At 48.8% G+C, this 22,038-nt stretch overlaps 2 protein-coding genes across 2 annotated transcripts; one reads left to right on the top strand and one right to left on the bottom strand.

The window, feature by feature from the left end:
- The first annotated feature begins 4,458 nt into the window (after positions 1–4,458).
- ZKSCAN4 (zinc finger with KRAB and SCAN domains 4) lies at positions 4,459–14,165 on the top strand. The gene is made up of 5 exons (XM_056132539.1): positions 4,459–4,896; positions 6,207–6,354; positions 7,250–7,326; positions 10,172–10,286; positions 12,811–14,165. Exons 1-5 carry the CDS (start codon positions 4,459–4,461, stop codon positions 13,671–13,673), a joined length of 1,641 nt encoding a protein of 546 aa, XP_055988514.1. The 3' UTR covers positions 13,674–14,165.
- Positions 14,166–17,218: 3,053 nt separating this feature from the next.
- On the bottom strand, positions 17,219–21,805 carry LOC130040462 (zinc finger and SCAN domain-containing protein 9-like). Its single transcript, XM_056132542.1, has 4 exons — positions 21,681–21,805; positions 19,881–20,350; positions 19,416–19,563; positions 17,219–18,309 (listed from the first exon to the last, which is right to left on the bottom strand). Exons 2-4 carry the CDS (start codon positions 20,295–20,297, stop codon positions 17,702–17,704), a joined length of 1,173 nt encoding a protein of 390 aa, XP_055988517.1. The 5' UTR covers positions 20,298–20,350; positions 21,681–21,805; the 3' UTR covers positions 17,219–17,701.
- Between the last annotated feature and the right edge of the window lie 233 nt (positions 21,806–22,038).

The following is a 22,038-nucleotide window of genomic DNA, read 5'->3' as shown; positions in this document are numbered from 1 at the left end:
CTCTGCACTGCTTTGAGAGCTCGGACGTTAGCTTGCGGTTGCCAGAGGCATGCGCCAAACCACGCTGGCGAATTAGCTCAAGAGTTTTCGAAAATAGGCGATTTTTTGTGGCTATCTCTCTCTTGGCGTTCCTCGCACATTCATGGAGGTGCTGAACCAGTCGATCGTATTCCTTGTCAATGTTGTCAACAATGGCATCTTCCCATGTTGCCACAATAGTACCAAATAGTTCCCAGTTGGTGGTCATTCTGGGAGTTCTCTTTTTGAACTTTGCAGCCCTTTCTCCCCGCTCTGTGAAGTAGAATTTTGCACGAAGGAGACGGTGGTCCAATCCCGTTCGAAATTTTGGGACAACAGCAACATCAGTCAGGCAAAACCGTCGATTGAATATGATGTGGTCTATTTCGTTGTGGAATCGTCCACCGGGAGACTCCCATGTCCATCGTTTAGATTCTGCCTTCTGGAACTGTGAGTTACCATGAATGGTCTTGGTTGACATGAAGAACTCAGACAGTCTCTCACCCTGTTCGTTCCATTCTAGGCCATGGATCCCGATGTGAAGTTCTTCAGCTGATCTTCTCGGTCCTATCTTGGCATTAAAATCACCCACAATGATCTTGTAGAAGGTGTGGTCTTCTTTATAGAACTTCTCCAGCTCCATGTAGAACTTCTCGATTTCTCTTTCATCATAATGAGATGTTGGTGCGGAGACAACGAAGATAGAAACTGCAGGCAGTGAGCCACATCTATTCAAATGTAAACCTCCGATTCTGAAGACCCACAGAACAAGATAAGCGGAACTCTCTGAGATCTTGGACTCCAGGCTTGGCGGACCCAGGGACAGAGCTTCTCTGCTTGCTCCCACCACCACAGGTGACAAAGGGATTCTAATCAGGAGCCCCACCCTACCCTGCCCTGTCTGCTTCCATCAAGCACCCAGGGATCGAACTGCGCCCACCCTACCCAGATAAATACCCCACTGGCAGACTTCCACTATCGACACTACTTCACTACCCAGCCGTCGCCACACTCCAGGACGCTTTCCGGACCCGCGCGGCCGCAAAGCGGCTGAGCGACACATCATAAGACACTAACTACCCATCTTCCAGAATTGTCGTACTGTATTTGATAGGGTTTAAATATGGTAACACCTACAAGGGTGATTAGAGGTCGCCCCAAAAGCCTCTATCCCTCTCGGAAAGACTGGCAAGCTACCGAGAGTATTCCGCCCGCACGGAAGAGCCTGGCAAGCTATCCGTTGTGTATTCGATATGCCAAAACCAGTAACTACAACAGGTCTCATTCACCATGCCGTTTTCGACACTGGAGAACAATTGTTCCTCGGAACATGCGATAAAAGAGGTGTTGGAGGCGTCGGTGTCCTTGTCAACACAAACTTGGCCAAGAGCATTGATTCATTCGAATGCCTAACACCCCCTCAACCTCCCAAATAAAAGGGGGAAAAAGAGCATTTGGGGGAAGATTAAGTAATGATTTGTCTCAAATTCTTTTTTTTGTCTCAAATTATTTTTTTTAAATTTTTATTAGTGACAAACCAAGAGGTACAGTTGTAGACTTACAAATTTTTGTGCTTGGGTTTCAAGTATACAATGGTTAAGTACCCATCCCTCCACCAGTGCCCATTTTCCACCACCACGGATCCCAGTATCCCTCCCACCCCTCATCCCCCGCATCCCATCCTGCCTCTGTGGCAGGTCATTCCCTTTCAAATGATTTTCTAAAAAGTTTTTTTACCTAAAATTTGGGGCTGTGGATTACGCCTCTGCACTCAGGATTACTCTTGGCAGTGCTCCAGACCATGTGCGGTATCAGAAAATTCGACCCTATTGACTGTGGGCAAGGCAAAAAGCCATACCTGCTGTACTGTGGCAAGCCCCAGTCCCAAATTCTTTACACAACTAGCAGTTAAGGGGGCTCCTGGGTAATGTACTAGTCACCTGGTGGTCCTTTCTCGTGTTCCTGCTGCTGCCCTGTCTGTCAGAAGCCAGAATCCAGAATGCTGGAATCCAGATAGGAAAAGCTTCCCTGGAATGCCAACCCCCCCCCTCGGGGGGTCCTGCCTGCACTCGCTCTGTCCACCCCTCCTGGATGAATTTCCCTTTAAGAAAGTGCTTTACATTTATATTTATCCCAAGAAACGTCCTGAAATATGTCATAGTCAAACCCAAATAGATCAAAATTGTTAGGTGCCTGATCAAAGAATGTTGTTCTTCTCTTTTAATGATTATTGATTTTAAGCAATAAATACTGTTCGTGGAGGACAGCTAGGGCTCTTAGTCCAAGCTGTTAGCCCTCTGATCCCATGCTTTTTCTCTTATTTCTGTCTCTTTTTTTTCTTTTTTTTTACAGTTCATCCATAATTCACTTATTTTTATTTGTTTCCACACATGAATTTGTTTGACTCTCTCTTTTTAATTATTTTAACATATACATATGAATAAAATTACAGTATCACTTAATAACAACACTTAAATTTTAGGGAAATATATTCTTTTCCCTTATGAGTGAACCATTTTTTAATATTTTTTTTATGGAGCGATAGCACAGCGGTAGGACGTTTGCCTTGCACGCAGACAACATGGCCGACCCGAGTTCGATTCCTCCGCCCCTCTCAGAGAGCCCGGCAAGCTACCGAGAGTATCTCGCCCGCACGGCAGAGCCTGGCAAGCTCCCTGTGATGTATTCGATATGCCAAGCACAGTAACAACAAAGTCTCCAATGGAGACGTTACTGGGCCCACTCGAGCAAATCGATGAACAACAGGAGGGCCTTTACCTTTACCTTTACCTTTATTGAATCACTGTGAGATAGAGCATTAGAAAATAGTACATGATTGTGTTTCAGTCATACTATGTTCCAACACCCATCCCCCCACCCATGTAATTTCCCAGCACTAGTGTCCCTAGTTTCCCTCCGACCCCTTCAAGCCACCCCTCATCCCAGCCAGCCTCTCTGACAGACACCTCTCTTTTCTCATTCTCTTTCTCTCATTTTTAGGTATTATGGTTTGCAATACAGATGCTGAAAGGTTACTATGTATATATATACATCCTTGTACCTGCTTTCAAGACTTAGTTCTTGTCCAGAGTTACCATTTCCAACTAGTTTTGTCATAATGGATCCTCCTCTATCTTCACTTTTGAAATGCTAAAAAATAAATGCAAGGGGGATATAATATGGTCTGTCTCCTCCACTACCTCCACTACCCAGCTGTCTCATTTGCCAAGGCATCAAAAATCAGATGGGCTGGTCACGTAATGAGATTTAGAGACAACCATTGAAGAGCTGTTACCAACTGGATTCCATGGGACATCAAAAGACCGTGTGGCCGCCCACCTACCAGATGGTCAGACTTCTTCATCAAGATCATGAACGATCGGTTTGAGGCTCTTCGTGTTCCTAGAACGAACAGACACCATTGGGCTACACTAGCACGCCACAGGGACAGATGGAGACGTTACTGGTGCCCGCTCAAGCAAATCAATGATTAACGGGAAGTCAAGTGATCAAGTCAAGTCTCCTTTCTTGTCCTCGAGGTAGGACCTATTCACGGGGCGCCTGTCCCCAGACATTTGTCCTAGCATTCCATTCTCAGTGATTTTCAGGGATCCTGAGATGGTCTTTTTTGTTGGTTTGTGTTGGTTTGGGGCCACACCGGACCACGTCAGGGCTTACTCCTGGCTCTGCGCTCAGGGATCACTCCTGGTGGTGCTCAGGGGAGCTGACCATAGGCCAAGGATGGAACCAGGATCCACTGCCCCAAGACAAGCGCCCTACCTGGGTGGGGACTAACGCTCCAGCCCCATCCGGGGCTGGCTCTTCTGTGTCAAAGGCTCCAACGCCTTCCAGCTGGTTTAGGTTCCAAAGGTGCACCCAACTTAACTCTATCAGCCCCTTGGCCCCAAACCCATTTTCTTGCCTGCAACATTGAAGCCTGCAGCTAGCGACGCTGACATCAGAGCTGCGAGGCCGCGGCAGCATCGGTCCAGGACGGGAACTCTCGGCCCTTTCTTCCACCGGGGCCGGACCCCCTTTCATCCTCCTCCCCAGAACGGCGGGACCTGGAGGGCTGGCTCGAGGTTGCTAAAGGGTTAACTCGTGGCGACCACCGAGAGGCGCTTCCTAGAGAGCCAAGGAAGTCGCTCGGATTCCCACGGCGGCTTCCCGTGGCGGCTCGGGCTGGGCCCGCCTGGCCGCGAGGGCACGAACGCGCGCACCCAGGGGGGACTAAACCGGGGCCTCCCGGGGATGCCGAGGGACCCCCTGCAACGGGCACGGGCTGTCGCGAGAAACCCCCCGCGGCTGCTCCTTGGGGGACCCCTTTCCGTTCGACTGGCAGATAGGCATTTCCCACCTTTCGAGAATTTTCTGCAGAAACAGAGCCCCCCCCCTCGCCTTAGCGCGCTCGGTCCGGGCACGGCCTTGGCCCAGCCCGGGATGGCGAGAGAGTCCCAGGAGGGCCCCGCGCTGGGCGCGCGATCCGCGGACGATCCGACGGGCATCCTGCGCGTCAAGGGGGAGCCGGAGGGGAGCGCGGGCCTGGAGGAGGCGGCCGCGGCGCCCGGCTGCTGCCCCGTGCCCGGCCCCGTGCCCGGCCCCGAGCACTCCCGCCGGCGCTTCCGAGCCTTCCGCTACCCCGACGCCCGGGGCCCCCGCCAGGCGCTGGGGCGGCTCCGCGAGCTCTGCCGGCGCTGGCTGCGGCCCGACGTGCACAGCAAGGAGCAGATGCTGGAGCTGCTGGTGCTGGAGCAGTTCCTCAGCATCCTGCCCGCCCAGCTGCAGGCCCGGGTGCGCGCGCGGCAGCCGGCCAGCGGCGAGGACGCGGTGCGGCTGCTGGAGGCCTGGGAGCGGCCGCTGGACGCGCGGAGGCCGCAGGTGCCCAGGGCCGGGGGAGGCTCGGGGGAGGCTCGGGGCGGGCGCGCTCGCCCGCGGGCTCCTGCTGTCCCCAGGACGTCCTGGGCGGTGAGGCGAGGTCCCTGGGCCCGTCCTCATCACAAAGCGTCTTTTGACTCGCAGGAAGCAAATGCTCAAGGGTCTGAAGGAACTCGGCGCTACTGAAAGAGTTAACAGAGCGCGCAGCCAGTTTGTGAACCGGGCTGCTTCAATGATGGTCCAGACCCAGGAACCGGTTTTAGTTTGCAGGTGGTGATGAGTAGCTTGAACGAAGCCTTCCTGGTTGTAATGTGATGTGGAAACATCTGCATGTTCCACCACATCTGCAGTGCTCGGAGGGACCCACGGTGCGTGGTCGGGGGCTGCTCTGTGGTGCTGGGGGTTTGAGCCAGTCGGTGGGATGCAAGGCGAGCAATCCGCCTACGGCTCTCAGACTTTCTTCAGGGCAAGTTTCAGGCCACTGGGGAAAGCTCTGCCAAGCCTGAACATAATAAATCAAACGTTTACTAAAATTTGGGTGTAAGGGAGTCATTGCCACATGGAGCTTAACCTTCTTCTGGGGAGAGGCAGATCAGCACATTAATCACACGGTTTCAGACTGCAGGAAGTGCCGAGAAGGATCAGGATAGCCGGAGTGTAGGACGCTACACAGTAAAAAACGTTCATCTTTTCTTTTTTTCTTTTTGGGTCACACCTGGCGATGCACAGGTGTTCCTCCTGGCTCTTCACTCAGGAATTACTCCTGGCTGTGCTCAGGGGACCATATGGGATGCTGGGACTCAAACCCGGGTTGGACGCGTGCAAGGCAACCGCCCTGCCCGCTGTGCTATCTCTCCAGCCTCAAGAGTGTTCATCTTTGAACCTTACACCTGTTACTAAAATCATGGGGGCTGGGGGAGGTAGAGAGATAGCATAGCAGTCAGGGTGCTTGCCTTGCACATGGATGACTGGATATTCAATCCTCAGCACCCCATATGGTCCCCTGAGCACCACCAGGACCCAGGAGTGAGCCATGAGTGCAGAGTCAGAAGTAAGCCTTGAGCACACTGCACGGAAGAGTTCAAGTCTGGGGCTAAACCTCATAACTGGTTATACAGTTTGCAAGTAGTGGTGGATAACTAGCATTATCTACCTAATACACCCCTTGGTGCTCAGGATTTATTCCTGGCAGGGCTCATGGGACCATATATGGTGCCCATATGTGGTGCCATTGATCAAATCTGGGTCAGATGCCCTACCCATGGTACTACTGCTCCGGTTCCTGATAGAAATGCTGAATAAATGGTTTGTAGGTCCCAGTTAGTGACCAGGACCAAGAACTACTCTGTTGCAAGATGGCCATGTGGAAACCAGCTCAGAGGTCACGAAGTAGCCAGCTGCAGCCAGTGAAGGCCCTGCCCAAGCATGAACGTATGGAGACCCTGCTTCTACCAGACAGAGGTGAGGTTTTCCTTTCGTGAGTAGCCTTCATTCGTTTTACAGAAAGGTCGCCTAATAGCCAGCTCTGTGGAAATGTCCTTTATATTAATCAAATGCTCTGATTTACTTTAAGGCTGAGACTGAAAGGCATATTTTATTTATTTTGTATTTGGGCCACACCCAAATACAAAATATTTGTATTTGGGGCTCAGGCTCACTCCTGGATCTGCGCTCAGGGATCTCTCCTGGCAGGCTTCAGGGGAGACCACATGGGGTGCTAGGAATGGAACCCGAGTCAGCTCCTTAACCCCGTGTACTATCGCCCCGGTCCCTGTGTGACTTTCTTGACTAGATTTCGACAGAGGATTCTGTCTTTTTGTGTGGTTTACTCCACCTCTCCTCAGACCCTGGAATTTTAGAGCTGGTTGCAATTTGGCATTTTTTTTTTTTGAGAAAGGAACACTCTACACATTATGTACATTTATGAGACTATTTTTTTTCTCCTGGGTGGGTGTGAGGTGTGGGGCACTGCCATGCTGTTTCCAGCTGCGAATCCAGGCCTTCCCTATGCAAAGCGTTGCTCCAGCCTATCAAACCATCACCCTGACTCTTAGTTTTTTTTTTTTAATTTTAACGCAACTGTTGATACCGTTTCTAGAGTTGAAATTGATTAGATAACAAAAACTTCAATATTAAAATCGTTGAATTCAAAACATGAAATATTTTAATGCAAAAATTGTTATATGTCATCATGGGGTAGTTAAGTCCGTGTCTAAGGGTTTACTAAGCTGTTTGCTGCTAGTCCAGCTTTCTGAGTTTGTGTTTTTGCTTACTGAGGCATCTAGTTTTTGAGCTTGGATTCTGCAGGGCACGTCAAATGCCGGGACGGTCTCATCCAAAGCATTTGTCTCCTCAGGCCTCCAGACTCCTGGACTTGCCCCAGAAGGACGCAGAGATATGGAGGTCGCTGCCAGGCCCGGCCCGGAGTCCCAGGTGAGCTGGAGCTCCTCACTACGGGGACTATCCCGAAAATCTCTCCCCCCAATCCTCCACCACCCTCATCCTTGATCCAGGTGGGCTTCAGAGTTTTTGGTCTGTCCCGAGGTGATTTCTCCTTGCTGGCCTACTTTTGGTTCTCGCTCAGAACTGTCCTATTTCCCTCCTCCTGGACATCTGTGTGTGCTCCCCACATGTTTCCCACCATCTGGTCAGCTCCATCCTACAAATGGAAGAATTGGCTGTCATGGTTATTGTGTTTTGTTTTCCTAAGTATCATAAAGTCCTGTGATTCGCTCTGTCCTTGGGGACCTTAAAACAGAAGAGACAGATGAGATGGGGCCTTATACAATAGTTTTAAGGGTTTTTTTTTATTATTTTTTATTTTTGGGTCAACCTGGCGATGCACAGGAGTTACTCGTGGCTTTGCACTCAGGAGTCACTCCTGGCAGTGCTCAGGGGACCATATGGGATGCTGGGAATCGAACCTGGATTGGCCGTGTGCAAGGCAAATGCCCTACCCGCTGTGCTATCTCTCCAGTCCCAGCTTTTTAAATTTTTAATTTAATTTTTTTGGTTCTGTTTTGGTTTGGGGGCCATACCTGGCAGTGCTCTGGGCTTGCTCCTGGCTCTCCACTCAGGAATCACTCCTGGCTGGGCTCAGAGGGAGAGTCATACGAGTTGTCAGGGATCAAACCCAGGTCAGCTGCATAAAGGGCACGCACCCTCCCTGCTGTACAGTCACTCCAGCCCTAGGGTTAAGTTTAGGGTTCCAATCTGAACAATAGTTCTATCACCTGGATTTTACTTGGGGAGTGGGGGTGTTGCTCCCAAGCCCCATTCAGGAGGTCGCGGGGACCAGACCCGGTGAATCTCAGTCTCTTAGGCTGGCAGTTGAATGTTAGGTCCAGAGGATGTGGTGCTGCTTATTTGGGAGGCCAAATACCCAGCTAGGGGTGGGGGGACGGGGCATGTGTTGCCAGGGGTCTGACCTGGAGCTGGTGCTAACTGCTGTAATATCTCTCTCACACCAGATTTTAATTTCTTTTTTTTCCTTTTTGGGCCACTCCCGGCAATGCTTAGGGGTTACTCCAGACTCTGCACTCAGGAATCACTCCTCGCGGTGCTCAGGGGGCCGTATGGGATGCTGGGAATCAAACCCAGGTTGGCCTTGTGCAAGGGAAATGCCCTCCTTGCTGTACTATCACTCCAACCTCTAGATTTTAATTTCTTGTCTTTCATGCCTTGCTGCATTTCTCAATGTTTAAATCTGTAGCATCTATTTCCCCTCGGTTTTGCTCACCTCCAACCTAGATTTCTTTATATTTAAGTTATTAATATGGGGGGTAGCACAGCGGTAGGGCGTTTGCCTTGCACGCAGCCAACATGGCCGACCCGAGTTCGATTCCTCTGCCCCTCTTGGAGAGCCCGGCAAGCTACCGAGAGTATCTCGCCCGCACGGCAGAGCCTGGCAAACCCCCCGTGACGTATTTGATATGCCAGACACAGTAACAATGAAGTTTCCAATGGAGATGTTACTGGGCCTGCTCGAGCAAATCGACGAACAACGGGAGGGCCTTTACCCTTTACCTTTACCCTTTAATATGGGGGGAACCGGACCTATAGCACAGCAGGTAGGGTACTTGCCTTGCACGAGACTGACTGAGGTTCAATTCCCAGCATCTGATATGATCCCCCAAGCACCAACAAGTGTGGCCCAAAAGGGCAAAGTAAGTAAGTAAGTAAGTAAAGGCCCTCCCGTTGATCGTCGATTTGCTCGAGCGGGCCCAGTAACGTCTCCATTGGAGACTTTGTTGTTACTGTGTCTGGCATATCGAATACTCTCGGTAGCTTGCCGGGCTCTCCGAGAGGGGCGGAGGAATCGAACTCGGGTCGGCCATGTTGGCTGCGTGCAAGGCAGACTCCCTACCCGCTGTGCTATCGCTCCAGCCCCAAAAGGGCAAAAAAAATTATTTTTATTTATTAATATAAATTAGTTCCTGCCCACACCTCCAGCTTTGATCAAGCTCACAACTAACTGAACACATTTACTGTGATTCTGCAATTTTCATTTCAACTTTTCTTGATTGAAAAGATCCACCAAATTCCAGTAGGCGGGGGTCACACCCACCAATTGGCCCCCTGGCGCCGTGTAATCCCATCAGCGGCCAAGACTCAGAGACTATAAAAACCAGCTCCCGGAACCGACATCTTATTATGACATCTTATTATCTCATTCCTACTTTGGACAAACTGGCAGGCTACCGAATGTAGCTTGCCCACATAGCAGAGTCTGGCAAACTCCCCGTGGCGTACCCAATATGCCAAATACCAGTAACAATGATGGGTCTAATTCTCCTAAAGAGCCTTGAATATAATCTCAGGGCTAGGATGAACGAGACGTTACTGGGGCCTGCTCGAGGCAATCGACGAATAACAGGATGATTTGTGATTTTCTTGGTTTGGCCACACCCAGTGGTGTTCAGAGCTTACTCCTGCTCCGCATTCAGGGATCACTCCTGGCAGTTCTTGGGGTACCAGAAATCAAACTTAGGTCCACATGCAAGGCAAGCACCCTACCCACTGTACCGTTGCTCTGGCCTCTCAGCCTCGTTATATGCGTCTCTTTATCTTCTTTTACTGCATGGAAGGCACACGTTATAGTGTGATTCAGATTTCTCATAATGGCACTTTTGTGGACAGAATTAGCATAGGGGTGAGTGGGTCAAAGTGTCCCACATCCCTGTTTAACACTTCCAAGCCCTTCACTGCCCATTCTTTGCCCCTATATTTGGCGGTCATTTGGGGCATGAGGGTCTAGGTGGGGTCACTGTCATTTCAGGGGCTGAAAGCGGAAGCCGTGGCTCGAACCCTCTCCCCTGGATGGAGGCAGCAGGAGCTGTCTCTGGTGAACGCCCGAGAGGAGAGGCAGAAGCACAGCAGTCTCATCTCCCCAGGTAAGGCCGCTGCTTTTCCAGAAGGTTCTTGGCTTCCTTTGTGTTTAAGAATCTCCTGGGCCTTTAGAGGTCAGGTTCAGTCATTGTCCTAGGGGCTGGAATTGAGGCCCTGTGCTGGAGAGCAGGCCTGGGTTTGATCCCTGACCCGCGAGGGGAAAGTTGTTGTTGTAGAGAGGTTAACAGAATTCCTTGTCTATGCCCAGTGGCTAACCACTTCTTAACCCTCTGACTAGCTTTTGCACGTGTCCTGCTTCTGGTGCGGCTCCGTGGGTTGACACAGGTGCAGCCCCCGGGAAGGTCTGGCTCCTGGTCAGTCTCAATAAATGCAGATTCCCCACCTGAGGCCAGCCTGACAGGAGCAAAGCTGAGGGGTCTTTTCCGGGAATTGAAAAAGAGCGTGAGAGCTAACTGGGACCTGGGGAGGACAACAGGGCCTGACCCTAGAGGGTGCAGGGACACAGGATTGCCCGGCGGTCTGTTGCTCGCCCTGGGGTCCCAACCCATCTCCCAGTGTTAAGGCCAGAGCTGTTTGGGGACCCCATCTCCCGGGGGCAAGGCCAGAGAAGAGAGACCGCCCCTGTCACTGGAGGGATCCTCTTCTGAGTTCTACCTTCCCTGTTTCTTACAGAATATTCCAGAAGTCTACTCTCAGACCCTGTATACCCTGAACACTGTCACCTCCTGCCCCCCTTTTGGTGGAGCCCCGGATGCCTGCCTGCCCTAGTTCTAGAGCCCAGAGTCTCTCCACATCTCCCCAGCACGGTCCTCAGTCCTCACCTCCTTCCCGCCACTTCCTCTACTCCCAGTTTGAACCATTCTGCTTATAGCTCCGTTCCATTTCTCATGTCCCCTTCCCCAGCACCCCTGAAATCCCTCTATTCCCAACCTCATTCTTTTCCATTTTTTAAAAATTGAGGTTCTGTGATTTACAGTAGTGTTACTGGTGGTTTCTCAGTCACAGTTTGCAACACCACAGCCATTACCAGCATACCCACCTCCCTCCCTCTAGGATCCCAACAACATCCCTTTCAACGCCTCCCATACCCCCCTCTCACCAACTTAATTGGATGGATCTGTTTTCCTGTTGTGTTGCCTTTGGCCCTGATGATCTGTTTTTAGTTTGGGGGCTACACCCAGAGGTGCTTCTGGCTCTGACAGGACTTGGGCTATCAAATGGGCTCACAGGAATTGAACTCAGCTCAGTCAAATTCAGGCATCTTAAGGCCCACAAAGAGAGAGAGAGATCATTCTGTATCTATTCCTTTCTCGCTGACTTCACTCAGCCTAATATCCTCTGGTTCCATCCATGTCACAGCAAATTGCATGATTTTGGTTCTTTCTTAAAATTGCATAGTATTGCGTTGTGTATATACATTCACCACAACTTCTTTAAAAATTTTTTTTCTTTTTGTGTCACACTGGCAATGCTCAGGAATTACTCCTGGTGGTGCTCAGGAGGCCACACGGGATGCTGGGGGTCTAAGCCAGGTCAGCTGCATGCAGCACATATGCCCTCCCTGCCATACTGTCACTCCGGCCCACCACCACTACAACTTCTTGATCCATTCATCTGCAACTGAATGGTTTCCGTATCTTGGCTATTGTACTTATTGAACTCTTATTGTACTCTGGACACTGCAATGAATTATAGGTTAGCATATATCCTGGCAAGCTCCCCATGGAGTACTCGATATGCCGAAACCAATAACTATAACAGGTCTCATTCCCCTGACCCTGAAAGAACCTCCAATCGTTGGGAAAGACAAGTAAGGAGAGGCTGCTAAAATCTCAGGGCTGGGACGAATAGGGACAATACTGGCGCCCACTTGAGTAAATCGATAAACAACCGGGTGACAGTGATAGTGATATATCCTTTATTCAATTAATGTTTTTGTGTTTCGCGGATAGATGCAAAGAACTAGTATCACTGGGTCATATGGGAGTTCTAGTCTTGTTTTGGGGGTGGATCTCCGTATTGCTGTCCAGAGGCTGGACTAGATGACAGTGCCATCAACAAGTGGATGAGGGTTTCTTTCTCACCACAACCCCCACCAATTATCAGACTTTTTGATGTGTGCTATTCTCACTGGCATGCAGTGATATCTCATTGTTCTTTTCTTGCATTTTCCTAATCATGAGTGATGATGAGCACTTTTTCATATGCTTGTTAGCCATCTGTATGTCTTCTTTCCCATCTCAGTCTTGCACCCGTACCCTCACAGATGTGGTCAAGAGGCCTCTGATTGATTGTGTGTGTGTGTGTGTGTGTGTGGTTTTAGGCCACATCTGGCAATACTCAGGGCTTACTTATGGCTCTGTGTCGAGGGATCACTCCTGCCAGGCTCAGGAGGACCATCGTGGGTTTTGAGGATCTAACTTGGGCCGTCTACATACATGGCGAATGCCCTTACGCTGTTCTATTGCTCTGCTGGCACACGTCTGTGATTCTTGCTTCCCTGGTGGACACTGCGGTGCTCTCCTGTGGCAGGGTGTGAGTGACAGTTGTCAACCATTTGTGTTGCAGGTGGAGTAATGCTGACTGAGATCAGGGACATGCCCCTGGATGAGGAACTTCCAGAACTGGAGAATGTGCAGACAGCAGGCTGTCTGGGTGTTGGCACTGTCCAGATTTCTCCCTGCTTAGAGGTTGGGGAGCTAGAGAGTGGGTTACAAAGAAAGCAGAGAAACGCCACAGAGAGTAGAAGGTATTATTGTCACGAGTGTGGAAAGAGTTTTGCTCAGAGTTCAGGCCTAACTAAGCATAAACGAATCCATTCAGGGGAAAAACCCTATGAATGTGAGGACTGTGGCAAGACTTTCATTGGCAGCTCGGCCCTTGTCATCCACCAGCGAGTCCATACAGGGGAGAAACCGTATGAATGTGAAGAGTGCGGCAAGGTCTTCAGTCACAGTTCAAATCTTATCAAACACCAGAGAACTCACACTGGCGAGAGGCCCTATGAATGTGAGAACTGTGGGAAGACTTTCAGCCAGAGCTGCAGCCTCCTTGAACATCACAAAATCCACACTGGGGAGAAGCCATATCGCTGCACCTTGTGTGGGAAAGCCTTCCGGCGGAATTCCCATCTCCTCAGGCACCAGAGGATCCATGGGGATAAAAATGCCCAGAATCCTAAACCTGGAGAGACCGGGCAGAGACAGTGGAGGAGGGAAAGCCAGTGGGAAAACTTCGAGGCTCCCATGACCTACAAGTGTAGTTTCTGTGAGAGAAGCTTCAGGCAGAACAGTAGCCTTCTGGAACACCAGAAAATCCACACGGGTGAGAAGCCCTATCAGTGTGATGCCTGTGGAAAGGGCTTCACCCGAACTTCATACCTTGTCCAACATCAGAGAAGTCACATTGGAAAAAAATTTCTTTCTCCGTGACTCGTATCTTACCTGTCAAGAGTTGGCACTCATTTGTCCTGTAACAGAAGCCCGCCTGGAGCCCTTGCTGATGCAGAAATCATGTCTGGGTTCTAATTTACTACTCTTCACCGTCAGGTTTTTGTTACACAATACATCTGGATGAGCTGAATGATCTCCTTCTAGAATGTTATTGGAAAACAACTTGTTGATAGGAGGCTGTGGGGAGCTGCCTGGAAGGGTAGGACCTGAAACCGTTTGTTTTACCCATGGGACTTCCAAGGGCTTCGAGACTGGCTGATCCACTCAGCCAGCACATTGTAACATCTCTGAGCAAGCTATCAGATGGCTGTGTTGTGGGTACTGCAGCGTTGACCGTTCATTTTACCTCCAACGAATCCTCTACCATTTACTGTACTGATGGATCTTATACACGCCACCTCCACCCCTACTGTGCCTTTCATACAGGTGCTGTAAACACGTATTAAATATACCACTGACATCTTCATTGCTCTGCAAATACGTCCTCGACTTTTGTGGGTTTTGGCTTGTTTGGGCCATACCCGGTGGTACTTAGAGATCACTCCTGATGGTGTAATCACTCCTGAATGCACAATCATATGGGGTGCTGGGGTTCGAACCCCAGGTGGCTACATGCAAGGAAAATGCACTCTCTGTACTATCTCTTTGGTTCCCATGTTCTGTAGACTTTTAGATATTTCTAATTAAAGCCATGTGTGTTTCTAATTCTCTAAGAATATTAGATGTTGGCTCAGTCCACGTGTTTATTGCCAAGTATGTAGGATTCCTAGAGTTTGGATGGAGGAATCCATATTTCTTCATCAGCAGGGTTCTTAATGTAAGAATGCCTTAATTATCTTTATCATTAAGACACCGTGAGATTGCTTCACCCATTGAATTCTTTGTTGGTCAAACTCAATTATGATAGTTTTGTGACTCCAGATCAGGTAATCTTTCATAGTCAGGTAAATAAAAGTTTATAAAGTCAGATAAAAATAATTATAAGTACTGAGGTGATAGGATAATAGTTAGGGTACTTACCTGGGTTTGATCCCCAGTACCACATATGGTCCCCTAGTCCCACCAGGACTAATCCCTGAGCACAGATCCAGAAGTAAGCCCTGAGCACTGCTAGGAGTGGCCCAAAACAACCACCTCCCCCAAATACATTTTATATGAACTCCAGCTTTTAGTTGTCTATACCAAGAATGGATTCTGCTTCTGATAAATCCCCGGCTTGTTCTGTTCTGTCACCAGCATTGTATTCTCAGCTGTCCTCAAGTCGAACTCATTTGTAAGTAAGCTAACTGAGTAAGTAAGGTAAGGCACACCAAAGAGGTAGAGGCATGAGGGACTGAGTGCCAGAACAAAGAATTGAAATTTTATTTATTTTGTATATTTTGATGTTTGTTTTTAGTGTTGAGCTCCAGGAACAAACCAAGGATTTAAATTTTATTTATGAATTGATAATTTATGATTGAAAACTTATCTAAGGGGGTGAGAAAGATAATACAGCAGGTAAGGTGTTTGTTTGACTTGTATGTGGCTGACCCAGGATAGATCGTCAGCATTCTCTCTCTTTCTCTCTCATATATATATATATATCCTCCTAGCACCACCAGGAGTGATTCCTGAGTGCAGAGCCAGAAGTAGTCCCTGAACATTGCTGGATGTGGCCCCCAAATTAAAAAAGAGGCCAGAGTGATAGTACAGTGGGTGCTTGCCTTGCCTGCAGCTGACCCAGGTTCGATCCCCAGCATCCCATATGGTCCCCTGAACATCACCAGGAGTGATTCTTGAGTGCAGAGCCAGAACTAACCCCTGAGCGCCTTCAGGTTTGCCCCAAAACAAAACAAAGATTCGAAAGAGTTTGCTTTCTCTGGGGCTAGAAAGATAGTAAGGGGGGGAGGGGTTCGCTTTGCACTCCACACACCAGGGTTTGATTCCAGGCACCCCATATGGTCCCCCCAATACCACCAGGAGTGATACCTAAGCCAGAGCCAGGAGTAAGTTCTGAGTACCACTGGTTTTGCTCCTGTGCACCCCCCCCCACATACACAACCACACACATAATAAGAATTTGCTCTTCCCCCACAAAGAAATCCTGTGAACATACAAGTCTCAGAAAGAACCCCCTTGCCAGGTACTGTGATCATAACCAAATACTCTAGTCTTCAGAAATGGGAACCATAAGGTATAAATTCCAGTTGAATAAGTTCCTGTGGTCTTCTGTTACCACATCTAGGGCAAAGACAGAGTCGGGTAAGCAGGGAGGGAAAGAAGTTGGTATAGGAAAACTTGTGTATTGATTTTGATAAAGAATAAATGTATAGGGCTGGAGTGATAGCACAGCGGGTAGGACGTTTGCCTTGCACGCAGCCAACCCGGGTTCGATTCCCAGCATCCCATGTGGTCCCCCAGGCACCGCCAGGGGTAATTCCTGAGTGCATGAGTCAGGAGTAACCCATATGCATTGCTGGGTGTGGCCCAAAAAGCAAAAAAAAAAAAAGAATAAATGTATTGGGACTGGAGCTACAGTACAGCAGATAGGCATTTGCCTTACCCATGGCTGACCCAGGTTTGATTCTCAGAATCCTATATGGCCCCTCGAGCACTGCCAGGAGTAATTCCTGAGTGCAGAGCCAGGAATAACCCGTGTGCATCGCTGGGTGTGATTCAAAAAGCAATAATAATAATAAATGTATAAACTGGAGCGATAGCACAGTGGTAGAGCGTTTGCCTTGCATGCAGCCAACATGGCTGACCCAAATTTGATTCCTCTGCCCCTCTCGGAGAGCCCGGCAAGCTACCGAGAGTATCTCGCCTGCATGGCAAAGCCTGGCAAGCTACCCGTGACATATTCAATATGCCAAACACAGTAACTACAAGTCTCACAATGGAGACGTTACTGGGCCTGCTCGAGCAAATGTATAAACTGAGGGGTGGAGTGACAGCACAGTGGGTAGGGTGTTTGCCTTGTATGTAGCCAACCTGGGTTCGATTCCCAGCATCACATATGGTTCCCCGAGTACTGCCAGGAGTAATGCCTGAGTGCAGAATCAGGAGTCACCCCTGTGCATTGCTAGGTGTGACCCAAAAAGCAAAAAAATATATATAAACTGAATTGTGATCTCAGACCTCAGAGATAATTACAGAAAACAATTTCAGTCAATGCTTTGATTTTTACTATTTATTTTTAAACTCCCTGTAAAGATGTGTGTGTGTGTGGTGTGTGTATCCGTATTCTTAGAGGGGTGTTTGGCCTCACTGTGGTGCTCAGGATCCCACGAGTTGCTGGAGATCAAGTTCTAACCAGGGTCTCCCACATGTCCATAGCCTGGATCCTGTAATATGACTTTTTAAAATTAATTTTTCTATTTAGGCACGGTGATTTATAAAGTTATTCACAGTTGACTTTCAGGCATACAGTTTTGCAGCATCTATCCACAAAAGCTAGACAGAAATAAGACACAAACACAGATCTTTCAAGCATGTTGGCAACAGAACTGTCATTACAATTGAAGGTATAGCAGCTAAGTTGGGTGAATAAATAGTAAGAACGAGGATGGTATAACACAATAGGGGTGGAGGAGGCAAAGGTAAAGTAGCAGCTTAAAAATGCTAAATCTTCCTTTAGGATGTTTGTTCCCAAACACAGAAAGACAACAACTAGTCTGACATGATCCCATTCATTCTGCTTTCCCCCCACCTTGGGTGGGGGACCATACCTAATTTTCTGCTACTGGATTAATTCAATTAATCCATGCACAACCAGAAATCAACTTTCACGGCACCCTGATCTTAGGTTTCTGTTGTTTTGGGCAATACTCAGCAGTACTCAGGGCTAACTCCTCGCTCTGTGCTTAAAGATCACTCCTCAAAGACTCAGGGAACTATATGGGATGCTGGTGATTGAAACTAGGATTGAACCATATGGTATGCAAGCGTCATATCCTTTATACTATCTCTCTGGCCCCACATCCCACACACTCCAGCAGGTGACCGAGAAGGCTTGCACACAGTGAGGATCAGACCAGGTTGGTCACTGTGTGGATCTTCTGGTGGCGGATGAGGTTGCAGTGGCGGTTAAAGCTTTTCCCACACTCGGGACACTGATGAGGCCGTTCTCCTGTGTGGCTTCTCTGGTGCTCAATGAGAAATGATCGCCGACCATAGCTCTTCTCACACTGGTTGCACCCATAGGGCTTTTCTCCTTTGTGTGTTCTTTGGTGCTGAATCAGCCCCGCACTCTGGCTAAAGGCCTTCCCACACTCTTGACAATGGTACCGTTTCTGTATATTGTGGATGCCGCGGTGATTAAACAGCCCAGAACTCCGGCTGAAGGTTTTCCCACACTCGTTACATTCATAAGGTCTTTCTCCAGTGTGAATTCTTTGATGTTGAGTGAGAGCTGAGCTCTGAGCAAAGCTCTTTCCGCATTCCTCACATTTGTGGGATCCCTCTGTTGTTTGGGGGGTTTTCCAGTGCATCTCCCCATGACCAGCTTCTCCACATTGGGGATCCTGGTGTAGCAGCACCCAGCTCTGTCCAGACCATGTTTTCCCATGTGGCTCAACTCCTTTAGGACATTCCTTCCTTAGCACTGATTCTCTGTCCTCAGTCTTGGTCATTCCATCTGAAACAAAATCATCAGGTCATCCCATCAGCACACAGCAACACTACTGATCTGATGTGACCTTAATCAGAGTAGGAGAATGGTCCAGTGTGGCAACATCTTCCTCTAAGTTGGTATTCTTCAACCTTTTCCACCCGTGGACTTGCACCTATCCTGCATTCCCACCACTGACCAACCCTTCTAGCCAAGGCAGTGGATCAGTGGTCTGCAGCCTTTCTATTTCTATCAACTGGCACCGGATCTATGGACCAGTAGTTGAAAAATAATGCCTCTAGGTGGCACTAAAGGTACACTAAAGTCCTCTGAAGAGGAGGAGACACTAGAACTTTCCCCTCCCTTGAATGGTGCACAAAAGCAAGCTGTTCATGAGAGATGACAAAAACAGTGATCTCCACTCCAGGAAGAGACACAACCAAAGCCCAACTCTCACTGCACGCTGATCTTGGATTTGGTTTTTGTGGTCATATTTACTAATGCTCAGGGCTTACTCCTGGCTCTGTGCTCAGGGATCACTCCTGACAATGTTCAGAGGACCACAGGTGGTGCCCAGGGTTGGCTGCATATAAGGGAGAGACCTTAATCTCTGTGCTATCTCCCCAGCCCCAATTTTGGGTTTCTAAGATCCAAAACAGAAAATTAACTTCTATTGTTTAAACCACCCATTCTGGTATTGTTATGGCAGCCTGAGTCAACTATGACAATACTATCGGTCCCATGTTGCAGGTGAGGGAGGCAAGATCAAGAGGCTGAGAGAAACGCAACCAGGTACAAACAACTGAGTCAGAATTTGAAACCCGCCTTTTAAAAGTTCTCCACATGACTGAAACCCAAGCACAAAGATTTGTAAATCTACAACTGTACCTCATGGTGGTCACTAATAAAAAAAAAAATTAAAAAAAAAAAGTTCTCCACAGCAATTCCTGAAAGTGTCCCTAAAAAACCTCAAGTGCCAGGACCACAGAATCTCCAGAAGCATTTTCAGGGGCAGCTCTAAGCATTGCTTCTCTTAGTTGTATTCTCATCCATTTTATACTTTTGAGTTTCTGATTTTTTTTGTGGGGGGAAAGGTAGGATATGTTTAACACCACATAAATCCTGTCCCTCACCTGTCTTGCGAGTGGGATGGGGTTCCCAGGCAGGGTCATGTGAGAGCTGGGGCTCCTTAGGCTGGAACTGAAGGTTTAAGAATTTCTGTTCTCCCACAGCCACTGTATCTTTACAGAAAATTACTTGTCCATGTCTGTGGGTTACCATCTGGGGACAAAGAAACAAGACTTGACTTCTGAAGATATGAATGGCGTTTCTGGGGGAAAAAGAAGTGCCACACATGGAGTGCTCAGGAATCACTCCTGGTAAGGAGTGATGTGGTACTGGGGATCAAGCCAGTGTCTGCTGCATGCAAGGTGAGCACCTTACCCTCTGTCCTATCTTTCTAGAGCCAGAAATGAATGGATTTTCCCAGATAAAGCCAGAAGGGTTATATTTAATGACACATATCAAGCAAAGCTAAGGCAACAGGTGTCCTTTGTGGCACCTGTGCACCTTTTCCCCTTGCAAACCTTCCATCCTACCTCCTGGTGTGGCTCATCAAGTTCTCTTTCCAGGTCTTCCAGCAGAACCACGGCCTCTTCCCCACTCTCTGGACAGTGTTCCCGCAGCCAGCCCTGCAGTTCCTTGGGCAAGATGGACAGGAATTGCTCCAGCACCAGCAGATCCAAAATCTGTTCCTTTGTGCTCACATGTGGCTTCAGCCACTGGTAGCAGTGCTCCCGGAGCTGGGCAAGTGCTTCCCTTGGTCCGGGGGTCTCCTGATAGCACAGTTGCCGAAAGCGCCTCCGGAAGATTTCCCTGGCCAGTGGGTAACTGCATTTCAGTATGGGGTCCTGCATTTGGAGGTGACCTGCAACCTCTACTTTCTTGCTAAGTTCTTCTTTTACCTTTGGAGCTGGCAAGTCTAGGGATAAAACCCCCTTGGCATCTGTATTCATCTTGTCTTTGAAAGCTTTAAAGGTATCTGCCAGCCACCACTAGAAGTTCCTTCCTAAGCAGAAAGAAAATCTCTCTTTATAAAGGAAAATGACTATAGCTGAACTGATAATAGAAGCAACTACAGCTCTACATTCAAAGGAGAGTGACTTAGTGATTCAAGAATGGAAGTAATGAAAATAGGAATTCCCATGCAGAAAGCACAAACTTTCAAGTCCCTAAACCTGGTATTTATTCTGGTTCTACTACGTACTGATTATAAGACTTTGCACCAACTTTTCTTCTTTCAATTTGAATTTATTTACTTACTTATTGGCTATTGAGCCACACCCAGCAATGTTTCAGGAGGTACTCCTGGCTCTGCACACAGGAATTACTCTTGGTGGTTCTTGGGGGACCACCCAGGATTGAACCCAGCTCTGTCAAGTGCACAGAAAAAGCCCTACCCACTGAACAATGGCTTTGGCCCCGACTTTCTTTTTTTGAGATGGGGTACATTCCAGTCCTTTGAGCTATCTCCCTAGCCCTCAATCTCTGTTTCCTAACAGAGATGAAAAAGAAATAGCAATAATACCGTTCAGAGTTCATGGAGGTATGAGAGGCCACACAGCTCACAAGGAAATTAAGACAATATCTAAAAATTAGACAATATCTAAAAAGCAGTCTAGAGAAAGAAGGAACACCTTGCTTCCATCCTTGACTAAAGATAGTAACATTTATTGAATTCTTCACCTGAGTTTATAAAATAAGTCTTGACAACAACCACTTAAGATTTGGTAACACTTTCACTCAATTTACAGGAGAGGAATTACTTAAGACTGATTCCAAGTAGTCCTGAAGATTTTCTACAAAGTTTCGCAGCTCCCCCAAAATGGAACCATCAACATTTTCACATATACACACTTTCAGACACAAGGCTAGCACTTATCTTATTATCGCATTATTTATTTCTTGATTATTATAGCTTAGCTTAGGTAACGTAGGTAGAATACAGTCACCGTTTACAGACAAGACTATATATTTAAACCTAACGGTTCCTCTCTGACATTTGACTACCCATCACTCTGCGGCCAGGGAATACAGTTAAGTAGGTTGGCCGAGATCGGATTCTTTGTGAGGGCAGCGCTAAGGACCCACTGAGGTCCCAGGAAGATGATTTCGGGTTGACCCACGCAGGACGCGGGAACTGTGTCTCCGAAACGTCAAAGGCAGCTGGATCCTGTTTTCCAGGTCCTGTGGCAGGCGGCCAGGGAACTGGAGTCCGAGAACTGGGGTGAACAGGGACTCCCTGCACCCCCTGCCCAATATGCATCTCTAACAGGCTCGCAGGTCGGGGGTCTGGTCTGAGGACCGAGGAGTGAAGAGAAAAGGAATCGGAAACTCACGTTCTACACGGGCCAACTAGGTCTATTCGTTGCCTCTCGGTCCGCCTCGAGAAGCTCCCGATAAAAGGGATCTCCAGGTTCTGCCGAGCGGCGGAGATTCTCAAATGCGCCGGGAACCGCCACCCCCAAGTCTGTTCCCCCGGAGACCCCCGGCCAACAGCCCGAGCCACACAGTTCCGAGGTCGTCAGGCAACACAGTGACGCTTCAGTGCCGCAATCGACCCGCCAGGAGGGCCTCGGCGCCGGGCACAGCCCACCGCCCCTGCCCCCGCTCCGTCTCCCCTCCTCCCGCACCCCTTCCCCAGTCGCACCCACCCGAGCCCGGCTCCGGGGCCGACTCACGGGGCGTGGAAAGGAG

Source organism: Sorex fumeus, unplaced genomic scaffold, assembly GCF_029834395.1.
Source record: "Sorex fumeus unplaced genomic scaffold, SorFum_2.1 ptg000094l, whole genome shotgun sequence".
NCBI classification, from domain to species: Eukaryota; Metazoa; Chordata; class Mammalia; order Eulipotyphla; family Soricidae; genus Sorex; species Sorex fumeus.
This window is presented reverse-complemented; position numbering and strand designations above follow the sequence as displayed.